We start from the raw sequence: 16,371 nt of genomic DNA on the forward strand, positions 1-16,371 counted from the left end.
GATGACCACACTGCAATCCCTTTTCTTCCATTCTCCTGTCAGGATTTTGGGCACACATGCACACTCACCTGGCGTGAATTTTAAATCATCGGGCCCAGGACTGGAACCGTGGTCAACTACGTGTGATTCCAGTGATGTAACAATTATGCCATCTGCTGGTCCCAACTGGTCCCATAATTCTTAAAAAATGTTTTTAATCCAGGCATGTGTGCATGCCCAAGATCCTGAGAGGAGAATGGAGGAGAAGGGATTGCGGCATGGCCATACCCTCTGGGGGCGCGATTTCTCGATTTCTGTCTCTCTCTCTGCCTTTCTGGCAAGGGCACATGCCCTATAGCAAAAACCTCTCCAAAAAAAAAAAAAAGAAAGAAGTTTTCAAAATGACAGACCTCAAGCCATGAATTTAAGAAACTCAACAACCTCAAACAAGTTAAAAAAAAAAACAAAAAACCTAAAAACACAACGACCGTATGTAGACCCACCATAGTAAAACTTCAGAAAATTTAAATCAAAGATAAAAACTTAGATAAACCAGCCAGTGGTATGGGGGTTAGGGCATCTGGATCCCAAATGGTCTACTGCACAATTTGAATCCTGGACTCAGTGGTTTGAAAAACACTCCAGGGAGTCCAGCAGGTGGCATGGCAATTAAAGGTGCTGAACTCCAACATGGCCGACCACGGTTCGAGTCCTGGACCTGGAGGCTTAGTTTTTCACTTTCTCTCTCTCTGTTTCTCTAGTCAGTATGCATGCCCTATAGCAATTTTAAAAATAATACTAAGTAAAATTAAAATAATTCTTTTAATGTTTTAAAGAAATTTTTGCTATAAGGTACGTGTATTTTGCAGAGAGACAGAAAGAGTCAGAGAGACAGAAAGCAAGAAATCACCACTGAGGGGGGGTGGTCACACCGCAGTCCCTTCTCCTCCATTTTCTTCTCAGGTTTTGGGCATGCATGCACATACGCCTGGTATGTTTTAAGCTTCTGGGGCTGGGACTTAAACTACAGTCCACTACTTGGGAGTCCAGCGACATAACCATTATGCCATCTGCTGGTCCCTAAGTAAATAATTCTTTGAAGGAAAAAAAAAAGTATACAATCTTTAAAAAAGAGAGAGAAAGAAAACATGCCAGCTGCGTCTATGTGCATGCCTAAAATTCCAAGAGGAGGATGGAGAAGAGATTGCGATATGGTCACACTCCCTGAGGGGTGATTTATTTATTTTCTCTCCCTCTCCCACGAGCCCATGTGCCCTGTGCAAAATGAAAAATAGAAAAAAGAGGTCTGATAAATTGGAGAGGAATAACGATTTAACTTAAAAGGAGCAACAATTAGATTGACAGTTTTTTTCATACCAAAAAAGGCAACAGCAGACAGTTGTCATAATTGTTGTAATAGTTGTCATGTAAATAATACTGTGGGACCAGCTGGTGACGTGGTAGTTAAGGCACTGGACTCCCACATGACTGATTGTGGTTTGAGTCTCAGACCTTGTGACTTGCTTTCTCGCTTTCTCTCTTTCTCTCTGTCTCTTTCTGTTGAGTGCACGTGTCCTGTAGCAAATGAAAAAAAAAAAAAAAGATAAATAAAATTAAATAAATAATTCTTTTTTAGAGAGAGATTTTTTGCTATAGGGCACATGTACTCGCCAGAGAGACAGAGAGGGACAGAAAGACAAAGTGAGAAACCACCCCAGGGAGGATGGCTATGCTGCAGTCCCTTCTTCATTCTCCTCTTGGGATTTTGGGCACCCACACACATGCGCACGTGCACGTACCTGGCTTGTTTTAAGCCACTGGATCCAGGACTCAAACTGCGGTTGACTATGTAAGAGTCCAGAGACATAACCATTACACCATGTGCTGATCCCAAACAAATAGTTCTTAAAAAGGAAAGAAAAAAACATTGTAAATGTGCTTAGTATAATAACTTCCAATCTAGAATTCCATATCCAGAGAAAGCATCCTTCAAAAAAACAAAGGCAAAATAAACACCCACTTAGACAAATCAAAGCCAAGAGTTAACCATAGGCTGATGGACCCTAAATTGTCAAGGAGAAAGAATATTACTCCAAATGGAATTGGAGATGCAGAAAGAAATAAAGGGTATTAAAATGATAAATGGAGGGGCCAACAGGTGGCATGGTGATTAAGGCGCTGGACTCTCAGAGGACTGATAAGCAAACTGGAGTCCCTAACTAGACAGCTCGAAAATCAGGCCTCAGGCTCCTTCAGATTCTCTCTCACCTGTGATGCTCAGTTCCTTCGGCGTGGTAGCTGGGGAGAATCTGCTGCTGTGCTGATTGCTCTGCCGAACAAGGTGTCTGTGAAGTTGAATTAAAATAAATGAATGGGTCCCGTGCTCCCTTCTATCTTGGTTTTTGGTTGGCGTTGTAAGAGGACCTACTGAAAAGGTGGTTACACTGCAGTTTTGAAGAAGGGAACAGAATTAAAATGCCTCTTTTTTTTTTTTTTTTGAGAGGTTTTCGCTATAGGGCACATGCGCTCGCCAGACAGACAGAGAGAGACATAGAGACAGAAAGCGAGAAATCACCCCCCAGGGGGGAATGGTCACGCCGCAATCCCTTCTCCTCCATTCTCCTCTTGGGATCTTGGACACGCACGCACACGCGCCTGGCGTGAGTTTTAAGCCACCGGGTCCGGGACGTGAACCGCGGTCGATTACGTGGGAGTCCAGCGACATAGCCATTACACTAACTGCTGGTTCCCAAATTCCTCTTCTTGAAACAGATAAGACGGTGGAAACCCAAGACACAGAAAGGGTCGATTATCATATGGTATAGGAACTTAAACACCTGTGCTCAATGATAAAGAAGGTAATGTCACGGGCCAGCAGGTGGTATGGTGGTTAAAGTGCTGGAATTCCCACATGGCTGACCATAGTTTGAGTCCTGGACCTGGCAGCTTCCTTTCTCACTCTCCCTCTCTCTCTGTCTTTCTCTGGCAAAACTCATGTGAAAAATAATATTAGCAACAATAATAATAATTTTTTTTTAAGAAGGTAATGTCAGAGCACTTGGAACAAGTCAGGGAATTGAGAGAGGTAATAGAAATGTGCAGGGGGGGGCTGGCCACAAAATCGAATTACTGAAGTAAATGCAAAACAAGAGACATTTTCACAGAATGCAGAGATGGGGGAAACTAAACCATGATAAAAGAAAAGAAGACAAGGAGAGACCAAGAGCTACAATCTACATATAATTAGACTATCTGGAATGGAAGACAAAACAAGGAGCTGAAACAATTGCTAAGGAACTCTTGGAACAAAATTGTTCAGAGTTGAAGAACCAACTAGATCTATTAAATGAAAGAGCTCACAGAGTACCTTTAAAATTTGACAGAAAGAAAGCAAGTGGACATATCCTGGTAGCATTTTTAAATTTCAAGAAAAAAATTAAAATTTTACAAGTATCCAGACGGGAAGAAACAGGTTACCTATATAGGGCAAAAGTCAGACTAATGTCAGCGTTTTCTCTTGCAGCTCCAAATGCTAGAAGACAATGGAACTATATCTACAGAGTCTTAAGGGGAAATAATTTAGAACTAGGAATTGTATACCTTGCCAAGTTATTATTTGTCTGTGTAAGTAACTGGAAGATATTTTGAAATATGCAGAGTGAAAGAAAGTAAAGTTAAGGAACCTTCTCTGAACACTCTGCTGCATGATTTACTGTAGCCAGCAGAGAACATGAATCAAAATGGAGTAAGGAGGCAATTGTATGAGGAAACATTCAACTGTTAAAACTAGTTAAGGAGCATTAAGTTTAAATTGTTATATGGTGAGAGACCAGCAGTTAGTGTAATGGCTATGTTGCTGGACTCCCATGTAGTTGACCGCAGTTCGAGTCCTGGACCCGATGGCTTAAACTCACTCTTGGGCGTGCTGAGAGGAAAATGGAGGAGAAGGGATTGTGGAGTGGTTATCCCCAAGGAGGGTGATTTCTCGCTTTTTGTCTTTCTATCTCTCTCTGTCTTTCTGGCGAGCACACGCGCCCTGTACTAAAAACCTCTCCAAAAAAATTATATATATATATTGTGCACTTAAGATTTATATTTCATGTGCCTAAAATTCATAGAATAATCTTTCTGTTTAAAAGAATATATATAGCAAAAACTATTGGACTCTGACTTCAACACTTACAATCTTTGATAAATAAATAAGTGGAAAGTTACAAGACAGGTAAAACAGTTAAGAATTTGTGTGTGTGATTGATATATAATATTTTGCTACCTTATTTGCATTGTTTTCAAATTCTGAAATATTTCTTTCTTAAATTTTTTATTTTATTTTATTTATTCATTCATTTATTTTTTTAATTTGACCAGAGACAGACAGAAGGTAAGAGTGAGAGGGAGAGGAAGTGAGAAAGCAAGCCACTAGATGAAGGACTTGAACTGTGGTCGGCCATGTGGGAGTGTCCAGCGCCTTAACCACCATGCCACCTGCTGGTTCCCCAAATTCTGAAATATTTCTAAATGATTGTTTACTAGGATGCAGAGATAACTTTATTGTATTTCTAAAAAGCACAAATGACCATGTTGTTAAAAAGCCTAGGAAAGTAAATAAAGTTTAAACACTGAAAAAAAAATGAATGAATAAATTTTAAAAATGAATGAATAAATTAAAAAAAGAAAAAAAAATCATGCTTCATGTGGACATGTCCAAGATCTCAAGAAGATTATGGAAGAGAAGAAATTTAGTGTGGCGATCCTCCCTGGAGGGGTGGTTTCTCACTTTCCCTCTCACTGTTTCTTTCTGGTGAACACATGTACCCCATGGCAAAAACCTTTTAAAAAAAAAGATAAATCCAAATGGTTAATCAAAATGACCATTAATGAATATGAGTTAACATTGTATTGGATGTACAATATGAGGTCCTAAGCTCATCAAAGGGAGAAAGAATAAAAAAACTGTGATTATATATATATATGTATATATATATTTAGAATGTGTTTTTTTTACAATTATTTTATTTAATTTTATTATTGTTTATTCTTTTGTTCATTTCAACTTGACCAGAGAGGGACAGAGAGAGAGTGAGAGAGAGAGAGAGAGAGAGAAACCTCCCAGGTCCAGGACTTGAACCACAGTCGGCCATGTGGGAATCAAGTGCCTTTAACCACCATGCCACCTGCCAGCCCTGAAAAACTGTGATATATTTATACATTGGACTATTACTCAGAAATTAAAAAGAAGGGGGCCAGCAGGTAGCAGGAGGCTAAGGCGGCTGGATACCACATGTCAGTTCCGAGTCCAGACCCTGCATCTTGAAAAACATGTAGGGCACTTGTGCGTCCCCAAATCTCCAGAAAATGGAGGCAAGGGGATTGAGGCCTAGCTACTGTGTGTAGGAGGTGATTTCTCACTTTCCCTTTCTCTAGTCAGCTCTGGAACCCTATAACAAAAACAAAAGTGAAACAAAAACCAGATTGTTTCCTTCCTTTTGGCCAGAACCACCATCTTCCAGTAATTAACCAAAATGACTAAACACAAAGGGAAAGAAAAAAATATATGTTCTCTAGGCCTTTTAGAAAACATGGAGTTGTTCCTTTGGCAACATATATGCGAATCTACAAGAAAGGTGATATTGTAGACATCAAGGGAATAGATACTGTTCAAAAAGGAATGCCCCACAAATGTTACCATGGCAAAACTGGAAGCGTCTACAGTGTTACCCAGCATGCTGTTGGCATTGTTGTAAACGCACAAGTTAAAGGCAAGATTCTTGCCAGGAGAATTAATGTGCGTATTAGACATATTAAACATTCTAAGAGCAGAGATAGCTTCCTAAAACATGTGACAGAAAATGACCAGAAAAAGAAGGAAGCCAAAGAGAAAGGTACCTGGGTTCAAAGGGCCAGCCTGTAAGACCCAGCATGCTGTTGGCATTGTTGTAAACGCACAAGTTAAAGGCAAGATTCTTGCCAGGAGAATTAATGTGCGTATTAGACATATTAAACATTCTAAGAGCAGAGATAGCTTCCTAAAACATGTGACAGAAAATGACCAGAAAAAGAAGGAAGCCAAAGAGAAAGGTACCTGGGTTCAAAGGGCCAGCCTGTAAGCACACTTTTTAAAAATTATTTTTATTTAACTTTATTGTTATTAGTATTATTATTTTTCAGTTTGATCAGACAGAGAGAGAGAGAGAGATAGAGAGAGAGAGAGAAAGTGAGAGAGCAAGCCACCAGGTCCAGGACTTGAACCACAGTTGGCCATGTGGGAATCCAATGCCTTTAACCATCACGCCACCTGCTGGTCCCCTGAGAAGCACACTTTGTGAGAACCAATGGAAAGGAGCCTGAGCTTCTGGAACCTATTCCTTATGAATTCCTGGCATGAAGGGTGTTAAAAATAAACTAATCTGGGACCAGTAGGTTGTATGGTGGTTAAGGTGCTGGATACTCCCACATGGCTGATGATGGTTCAAATCCTGAACCTGGTGGCTTGCTTTCTCACTTTCTCTCTATGTCCTTTTGGTCAAATTAAAATGAATGAATAAATAAAATTAAATAAATAATTATTTGAAAAAAAAAAAAAAAAAAAAAATCTGGGGTTTAAAAAAATTTTTGCTTTTTGGGTAGAATTATATTCCCTCCCCAAAGCTAATTTTTATTGGGCTCTAATTCATTTTCTAATATCTTTATTCAAATTTAGTATTTTTTCACCTGAAAGATGTTAGGTGGTTTATATAACAAATAAAACTCAGTTGGTTAGAAAACAAAACAAAACAAAACAAAAAAACGGATTGCTGATCAATATAAAAATGTGAAAGAATCTTAAACATGTCAAGGGAAAGAAGCCAGACAAAACAAAGAATACATTCAGTACGAGTCCATTTATGTGTGAAGTTCGAAAACAGACAAAACTAATCTGTGATAACTGAAACCAGAAAAGTAACTGAGCAGAACCCAGACCTCAGGCACTTGCAAACTCTTCAGCTGCAGGCACAGCCGTTCTGCCTCTCGGCTGAGCCCCATGGTCTGCGCGGGAGGGACCTTGGCCACGCCCCCCGTTCTCTGCGTTGCTGCTCTGGCTTCTGGTTGACACCCTCTGGCCTGGTGCAAAGCCCACCCCAGTCACTGAGCTGCTTTGCTGGCGCTTACAAACGGAGCATGGAATCTACCTCAAGAACATCCAGAGAGACCAGCAGTTAGTGTAATGGCTATGTCGCTGGACTCCCATGTAGTGGACCGCGGTTCAAGTCCCAGACCCAGTAGTTTAAACTCACACCGGGCGCATGTGCGTGCATGCCCAAGATCTCCAGAGAATGGAGGAGAAGGGATTGCATCCCCCGTGGGGGATGATTTCTTGCTTTCTGTCTCTCTCTGTCTCTTTCTGGCGAGCGCACACAGCCTATCGCAAAAACCTCTCAAAAAAAAAAAAAAAAGAACATCCAGAGAGTGAAGATGACACCCCCAGGATGCTACTGCTCCTATACTCAAGTTAAAGGCATTCTCAAGAATGAGTAGGAAAGTTGCCCCCAATAGGATCATGGAAAAGATGCTGAACAAGGGCAAGGCCAACTGATGTGGAGAGAAAGGAGGAAGTTTATCAGATACTATTTCTAAAGGAGAAGGTAGTCTTAGAGGAATCAAAGTGAAAGAAGCAAATAGCTCCTGGGGACACCCACACTGTGTTTAATGTGTTATAGTCTAATCAGCAAGAAATAAGAGGACATCTAGACATGGCCAAATCATTGGAATCTTTATTGATTAAGCCAGTGGCATACAGAAGGACTGGTGTCTCTCAAAAAACTCTGCAGCCCCAAGTGAAAGGAAAGGGGTGCTTTTAAAGACAAAGATCACAATCAATTTTGGGTTGACACGGTGATTGCAATGGAAAATGAGGAAGAGGTGGAGAGGAAAGGGAGTGGGTTCCTATGCAAAAGCAGTTACAGAAGCTGAATCAGGCAGGTTAATAATTTTTCTTTTTTTTTTTTTGTAGAGGTTTTTGCTATAGGGCGCGTGTGCTTGCCAGACAGACAGAGACAGAGAGACAGCAAGAAGAAATCACCCCTCAGGGGCGATGGCCACGCCGCAATCCCTTCTCCTCTCGGGACCTTGGGCATGCACGCAAACGCGTGCGCGCCCGGTGTGAGTTTTAAGCCACCAGGTCCGGGACACGAACCGTGGTCAACTACATGGGAGTCCAGCGACATAGCCATTATGCTAACTGCTGGTCCCAAGGTTAATAATTTCTAAGGACACTCTCCAGACCTTTGCTTAATGGTCCCCATGGCGTGAGTTTAAGCCACTGGTTCCAGGACTCGAGCTGTAGGCAACTACATGGGAATCCAGCGACCTAGCTGTTACACCAACTGTTGGTCGCATCACTTTGTGTCTCTCTGTCTTTCTGGCATGCTCATGCGCCATATAGCAAAAATCTGGAAGAAAAAAAAAAAGTCATGTTTGCATAAAATCAAAATTAGTTCAGTTCTGCAGCTGGCAGGTGATGTGGTGGTTAAAGGTGGTGGACTCCCACATGACTGACCATGGTTTGAGTCCTGGTCTTGACAGCTTGCTTTCTCTCTTTCTTTCTCTCTCCAGTCAAATAGAAAATGAATAAATAAAGTTAAATAAAATTATTCTTTAAAAAAAATTAGTTCAGTCCTGTTATTCCTGTTATTTAATTAGAAGATAATGGGTTTTTAGTATTTTCTGTTCAATAAATGTTTATTTTCAGGATTGCCAGCCACTGTGATGGAGTTTGGGGATGAACAGTGAGAGAGCTGAGCAGGTCTGTCACTGCTGAGGTGGGGATATATATGTACATCTGTTTTTGTAATGTTTTAAAGAGAAGTTGAGCCATTATTTATTACAATAGTTTCACAGTTTGTGGTCAACATTTTTTATATCGAAGCTTTAAATATTCCTTGAATGTTTTATGTCTTCCTTGTACGGCAAGATGCCTGCTAAGCATTAAATTATGCCAAGTTTCTTTTTTTAATTATTTATTTAATTTTATTTATTATAATTATTATTTTAAAAAATTTGTTCTAGAACACGAGAGAGATGAGAAAGAGAGAGAGAAAGTGAGAAAGCAAGCGGCCATGTCTGAGACTCAAACCATAGTCTGCCATGTAGAACTCTAGCACCTCAACCATCATGCCACCTGCTTGCCCCTATGCCAAGTTTCTTGATGGGTGGGAATAGAGATGTTTATTTTTTATTTATTTATTTTTTTAAAAAATTTGTTCTAGAACACGAGAGAGATGAGAAAGAGAGAGAGAAAGTGAGAAAGCAAGCGGCCATGTCTGAGACTCAAACCATAGTCTGCCATGTAGAACTCTAGCACCTCAACCATCATGCCACCTGCTTGCCCCTATGCCAAGTTTCTTGATGGGTGGGAATAGAGATGTTTATTTTTTATTTATTTATTTTACTTTATTTATTTATTTAGTTTAATTTGACCAGAGAGAGACAGAATAAGAGAGAGAGAGAGGGAAAGTGAGAAAGGAAGCCTCCAGGTCCAGGACTTGAACCCTGGCTAGCCATGTGGGAGTCCAGCGTCATTAACCACCATGCCACCTGCTGGCCCCAGGGACATTTATTTATTGATTTTTTTTTTTTTTTCTTTTGGAGAGATTTTTGCTATAGAGTGTGTAGTAGGCTTGCCAGAGAAACAGAAAGCGAAAAACCACCACCCAGGGGGGATAGCCACAACACAATTCCTTCTCCATTATCCTCTCAGAATCTTGGGCACGCCCATGCCTGGCGTGAGTTTAAGCCACCGGGTCTGGGACTCCAACCGTGGTCTACTACATGGGGGGTCCAGCGTCATAGCCAATATATCAGCTGCTGGTTCCTCTTTTTTTGTTTTTCTTTTCCTTCTTTCTTCTTTCTTTTCTTTCTTTCTTTCTTTCTTTTTCTTTCTTTCTTTCTTTCTTTCTTTCTTTCTTTCTTTCTTTCTTTCTTTCTTTCTTTCTTTCTTTCTTTCTTTCTTCTTTCTTTTCTTTCTTTTCTCTTTTTTGAGAGAGTTTTTTTATAGGGTGCATGCACTTGCCAGAGGACCAGAGAGAGACAGAAAACAAGAAGCCATTTTAATAATTCTTTAAAAATAAAAAAGGGAAATATGGGGGCCGGTAGGTGGCATGGTGGTTAAGGGTGCAGGATTCCCATATGGCTGACCATGGTTCAAGTGTAGACCTGCTGGCTTGCTTCCTCACTTTCTCTCTCTGTCTCTTGCTCTGCCCCTCTCTAGTCAAATTTAAGTAAGTAAGTAAGTAAGTAAATAAATAAAACAATTCTTTAAAAATTAAAATAAATGGAAATATGTGGTAGGGATAAATTTGTATTATATCTGTTTATGTGGCTAGTGAAGGCATAAAGTGTTGAGGAAATCAGATTTTCTGGGGTGAGAAAACTGGAGGAAAGAAGAGGAACAGGGATGGGTTGTGTCATTTTCTCCTTGCTACTTTCCTTGTTCTCTCTTTCTGAGTTCTCTTTCCAGATACTGTCTTAATTTTTCTAGTAGGATCTCACCATCCTGTGTTTTTCGCTTTCATTCAGTACACTCATCTGCTTCTCCTATCTCCTTTCTACATTTGTAGCTTTCAGGGTTGCACAAGTCATATTTCCTTTTATTTCACCTGCAGGAGACAGATATAGCCACTGAAGGTTTCATTTTTGAGGAAGGAAAGACTAGATGACATTTATATATACTAAATAAATATATAATTCATGTCTCTGGAAAGGGTTGGGGGAAAAAAAAAAAAAAAGCTCCTGATAGCAGAGGATGGTTTCGATCCATCGACCTCTGGGTTATGGGCCCAGCACGCTTCCGCTGCGCCACTCTGCTATCCGGTTTCATGGCTTTTCATAATTCTTATAGAAGGTTTCCCTAAGGTTATTGTCCTGGCTATTCTAGTCAGCGCCATCTAGTGTCTGGTCAAAAAATTGTCATTGCCGCCAAGCCTGTCTTTATTGGCTGAGCCCTGATATTGTAGGCTTTTTTCATTGGCTCGGTAGCCCCGTCTGCCAGAGTAATCCACCAATAGGCATAAGCGATGGAACAAGGCGGGAACCAATCGCACCAGGTTTTGTTGGAACACGCCGGCAAGACGCCTCTTCAGTTGTCTGCTCCTCAGAGGGAAAAGGCGGTTGGTGTGGCCTCCATTGTTCGGGACTTTAGGCGCCATGAGGTAAGAGTACCGGTGAGACAAAGGTTCGGGTGTTCGACCCAAAACTTTGGGAAGGTGGGCCTAAAGGTGTCGGCAGATGTGAAAGCGCCGTGAGTCTGAGGGCTGGTCAGTGACCTGAGAATTGGTCCGGTAGCGTGGGGAGTCGGAAGCCGGCGGAGTGGAGAACGTGGGCCTGGGGTGGGGGTGGGGCCGGGGGCGCAGGCGGGTCCCACACCTCGGTGTCTGAGGGCCAGCTTGAGGGTGTGACCCAGGCCCCGGACTCCTCGCCTGGACTGAGGAGGCGGGAGCGTGCCGCGTTCCTCCTCAGTGCCTAGTGCTTGGCATACAGGATATGCCTGGTAAATGTTAACGAGTAAGTTAACAGTCTCTTTAGTCTTTGGAATATTAGGATTGGTGTGACTCAGGGTTATGGTTGTCTCCTGTAGGGGTTGTGTTCGAGTCCCGGCCTTCCTTGATGTGTGGTTGTGATTAAATTATCCGGAATAAGGAGGACATGGAGGTGGAGCTGGGAATTACTTGGAATGGGGAGATGTGGAAATGGGTTTGAGGTATCTTGGCTTTCATAGCAAAGTTCAGGACAACGGAGGTATCCAACTTGATATCGCCAGTGGAGTGGAGATTCCTTCAGTACGGTCGAAATAAAAATTAAAATCTGCATTTCTAGGGGTGATAGAGGCCGAGGTCGTGGTGGGCGCTTTGGTTCCAGAGGAGGCCCAGGAGGAGGGTGAGTGCCAGTTTTTAGCATTTCTGTATTGTTAATTTATGTTTGTTGTCTCAATAGGAGTTTGGAGTGCTTTGGTTTAGAAACATTTCTGTTCTCCTGATTAATTACTTTGACCCTACTATGCCAAGAATTACCCCTCTCCCGCGTTGCTCATTCTAACAAACTGTGTAATGTACATCGACTTTTTTTTAAAAATTATTTTATTGAACTTTATTTTAATCTGACCAGAGAGGGACAGTGTGTGTGTGTGTGTGTGTGAGAGAGAGAGAGAGAGAGAGAGAGAGAGAAAGAAAGAGAGAAAGCGAGAAAGCAAGCTGCCAGGTTCAGGATGAACCATGCTTGGCAGTGTGTGAGTCCAGCACCCCCAACCATCACACCACCTGCTGGCTGCCCCCCATCTTGCTTGATTTTTATGTGGTGAATAATTTGGACTGTTTTTCTTCTTTTAGGTTCAGGCCCTTTGTTCCACATATCCCATTTGATTTCTATTTGGTGAGTACTTTGGGTTAAGATGCGTTTCCTGGCCACTCTTGACCAATAGATGTAGAAATGGAACTTAGCATCTGTTAATGAAGGCAAATGGTGTTTAGAGTAGGAAAAGGAATTTGTTAATGAAATTGGGATTTGGAGTCAGCTGTGTGTTGCTTTATATACAAAAACAATCTAAGCAGGATGGGGAAGATAATTCCTTGGCTGCTGTTGGCAATAAAATTATTTTAATCTTTGTCATGGACCATTAGCCCGGCTTATCTCTTAATGTAAACAGTGAGAGGTTAAATTATGGCTGTCTCTTCCAGTTTGTATCTTTGTTTGAACATCTTCTAATAGTAAAAACAGTGTTGTAGAATTTTTTATTTACAATTTTGTGTTGTAGCAACAGGAAAAGAAATCTCGTGTATCATTTTCAGTAAATAGTGTGTGGTGGTTTATTTCTGCTTTAGTGTGAAATGGCCTTCCCCCGTGTCAAGCCAGCAGCTGATGAGACTTCTTTCAGTGAGGCATTGCTGAAGAGGAATCAGGACCTTGCCCCTAATTCTGCTGAACAGGTAATGTGTATGCTCTTTTGGCTTCCTTCCTGAGATTACCCCAAATAGTTAGAAAATTAAATAACTATCGGTAAGGTTAATAATAGTGTTATCAGGATTGGAGGCACAGGGAACCAGCATTTAGTGTAATGGCTATGTCGCTGGACTCCCACGTAGTCAACTGTGGTTCGCGTCCTGGACCTGGTGGCTTAAAACTCACGCCGGGCGCACGTGTGCGTGTGCCCAAGATCCCGAGAGGAGAATGGAGGAGAAGGGATTGTGGTGTGACCATCCCCCCTGGGGGGTGATTTCTCACTTTCTGTCTCTATGTCTCTCTCTGTCTGTCTGGTGAGCGCACGCGCCCTATAGTGGAAACCTCTCAAAGAAAAAAAAAAGAATTGGAGGCACAGGTTCAGTGTTTAGCCCAAACTATAAATAAAAACAGACCAGGTGCAGCAGCATATACTTGTCATCAGAGCTGGCTTGGTTCTGGGACAGGAAGGATTGTGATGAACAAGACCCTGTCAGAAATCTCTTTCATTTAAAAAATGAAAAAGGGGGACATGGGACAGCATGTGGTTTGGTGGTTAAAAGTGGCTTTATCCTGAGACCAGCAGTTGTCATAATGGCTTTGTTGCTGGACTCCCATGTAATTGACCGCGGTTTGAGTCCTGGACTTGGTGGCTTAAACTCAGGCTGTGCGCGTGCTTGAGATCCCAAGGAGAATGGAGAAAGGATTGCGGCGTTGCCATCCCCTTTGCGGGGTGGTTTCTTGCTTTCTGTCTGTCTGTTTCTGTCTTTCTGGCGAGTGCACCCTATAGCAAAAACCTCTTTTAATAATTAATTTTTTTAAAAAAGTGACTTCATCCCACGTAGGTGACTATATTGTTTGAGTCCCAGACCCAGCAGCTTGAAAAACATGCTGGTGCTTATGTGTGTGTGTGTGTCCAAAATCCTGAAAGGAGAGACAAATGGAGGAGAAAGGATCGCAGTTATGACTGTGGCCCATGGAGGTTGCTTTTTTTGCTTTCCATCTCTGAGACATGTGCCTTTCGGCAAACTTTAGAAAAAGAAAAAGACAGTGTTGTCAGAGCCTAAACTGCACAGTGAGTTTAACAGTCCTCATTTCTCATTGGTGGTTAAGAGTGCGCTAAGTAAATATATATAGGAACGGCAGTTGATGTAATGGCTGTGTCGCTGGACTCTCATGTAGTTGACTGCACTTCAAGTCCCGAACCTGGTGGCTTAAACTCACACTGGGTGCATGTACATGCCTACCCAGGACCCTGCGAGGAGGGATGGCGTGGTGGCCAGCCCCCCTGGAGGGTGATTTCTCCCTTTCTGTCTCTCTGTCTCTGTCTTCCTGGTGAGCCATGCACCCTGTAGCCAAAACCTCTCAAAAAAATAAATAAATAAATAAAAATTAAAAAATATATATATATAAACAAATTACATGTGCACTCATATTGTTATTGAAGAGTCTGTCTATGAAATAAAAATATTGTTCTCATGGTATATTCAAGGCCCGAAGGCTTTGTGTTTTTTAAAGTGTTTTTAAAGCCCCATGTTGGTATCGTCAGCTTGTGTGGAAGGGATTAGGGGAAAACAGTTCAAACTCAGAAGTAGCTTATAATTTTCACCTTAGGGTACTTTTGTTTCTTGCTTTTCAGGCCTCTATCCTTTCTCTGGTGACAAAAATAAACAATGTGATTGATAATTTGATTGTGGCTCCTGGAACATTTGAAGTGGTAAGTGTTTGATGATCAGTCCAAAGAAAGGGCAATGTTGGTTATGTGAAAGTTTCCTTGGACCCTGTTTCTTTAATTTTTCAGTTGCCTATCTTCCAAATCCAAGGCTAAAATGGGAAAGCACAGTGGAATTCCTTTGTAGTACTGATACAGGGGGTAAGGGTAGTATAATTGTTATCAGACAGCCATGACGTATATTTAGTTTTCATGTGGTTTTGGGGATATGATTTCATCTCTGCTACTTCCAAATTGAGCTGTGTTGTAACCGAGTTCTTTCAAAATTTTTTTCTTGTAATCTCTCTCCAATAGCAAATTGAAGAAGTCCGACAGGTAGGATCATATAAAAAGGGAACAATGACTACAGGACACAATGTGGCCGACCTGGTGGTAATATTAAAGATCTTGCCAACATGTGAGTGTACATTTTTCTGAACATAGAAACAGAACGGAGCCATTGGGTTTGGGGCCCAGAGATTTTTATAGCCCAAATTTCTTGTGAGAAGAGATGTTTGTAAGACAAATGAGAAACTTATTTTTCAGAAGTATGTAGGGTTTATAAGGGATCAACTCCAGAGTATGTGTCTGAAAGAATATATGGTTGGCTACTACTGTAGGGCAGTATTGCTCAGCTGAAGGTGATTTTACACCCTAGGGGACATTTATGGTTGTGACAAGTAGGAGGTTGCTACATATCTAAAGGGTCCAGCTCAGTAGGCTATTGGTTAAGGGAGCCAGATCCCACATAGCCAATCACAGTTTGAGTCCCAGCCCTAGCAGCTTGAGAAACACATTGGGTGCATGTGCGTGCCCAAGGCCCTGGCAGGATAGAGAAGTGGAGAAAAGATTGTGATTTGATTGAGCCCCATTGTGGGGTTCTTTCTCCCCATCTTTCTGTTTCTGGCTAGCATGTGTACCCTTTGACAATTTTTTTTTTTTTTTTTAATGGGCTGAGAAAAGGCCAGAGATACTGTTAAACTCCTACAGTATAGATACTCTCCCCACCAACTCCAAATGAAGAATTTTCCAACCCATAATGTCATTTGTGCCATAGACCCGAAGACCCTACTGTAGCAAAAGGATGAGGGGAGGGTACAGGAGGTGCCTGTTCCCTGGGCCTTATTTCTCTGCCTTTAGCTTCCCCTTGTAAAAATGTTTATTCTATTATTTGCCTTTATTTCAGCCATGAACATGGGGCAGAAATGAGAGTGCATAGTAGCTTAGAGATACATAGAAAGTCTACATAAATAGATGATAACAATTCCTTTATTCTCAATCTAGTGGAAGCTGTTGCTGCCCTGGGGAACAAAGTTGTGGAAAGCCTAAGAGCACAGGACCCTTCTGAAGGTTTGAGTTTGTTTCCAAGTATATATTTATAGTAGCCAAGTCTTATAATTATAACACATTTTCAACAAAGTCCATATAGATGGAAGAGTAAATGTGGTTTTATGTTGTGGAAATTTTTGAGTCAAAGAGATTAAAAATCTTTTTGATTTCCCTTATTTCTAAAGCTGTTCTAAATCCTCATTCTGGACTCTCGTTGCTGTTTTTTAAAACCTACCTCTTGGGGCCAGCAGTTGGCTTAATGGCTATGTCGCTGGGCTCCCATGTAGTGGACCGTAGTTTGAGTCCCGGACCCAGTGGCTTAAACTCACACCAGGCACATGTGTATGTGTGCCCAAGATCTCAAGAGGAGAAGAGATTGCGGTGCC

General features: G+C 41.6%; 1 protein-coding gene and 1 non-coding gene across 2 annotated transcripts in view; one reads left to right on the forward strand and one right to left on the reverse strand.

Moving 5' to 3' along the window:
• Nucleotides 1-10,750: 10,750 nt before the first annotated feature.
• Nucleotides 10,751-10,822, reverse strand: TRNAM-CAU (transfer RNA methionine (anticodon CAU)). Its single transcript has one exon. It is a non-coding gene; the product is annotated as a tRNA-Met (tRNA).
• Nucleotides 10,823-11,053: 231 nt separating this feature from the next.
• ILF2 (interleukin enhancer binding factor 2) overlaps nt 11,054-16,371 on the forward strand; it is a 9,413-nt gene continuing 4,095 nt past the window's right edge. The window contains exons 1-7 of the mRNA XM_006159817.3: nt 11,054-11,165; nt 11,830-11,889; nt 12,339-12,381; nt 12,831-12,935; nt 14,585-14,662; nt 14,972-15,074; nt 15,941-16,006. Coding sequence (XP_006159879.1) covers nt 11,161-11,165; nt 11,830-11,889; nt 12,339-12,381; nt 12,831-12,935; nt 14,585-14,662; nt 14,972-15,074; nt 15,941-16,006 — 460 coding nt within the window. The 5' untranslated portion in view covers nt 11,054-11,160. The remainder of the gene's footprint in view (nt 11,166-11,829; nt 11,890-12,338; nt 12,382-12,830; nt 12,936-14,584; nt 14,663-14,971; nt 15,075-15,940; nt 16,007-16,371) is intronic.

Source organism: Tupaia chinensis, unplaced genomic scaffold (assembly GCF_000334495.1).
Source record: "Tupaia chinensis unplaced genomic scaffold, TupChi_1.0 Scaffold000659_1, whole genome shotgun sequence".
In the NCBI taxonomy this organism is placed as follows: domain Eukaryota; kingdom Metazoa; phylum Chordata; class Mammalia; order Scandentia; family Tupaiidae; genus Tupaia; species Tupaia belangeri.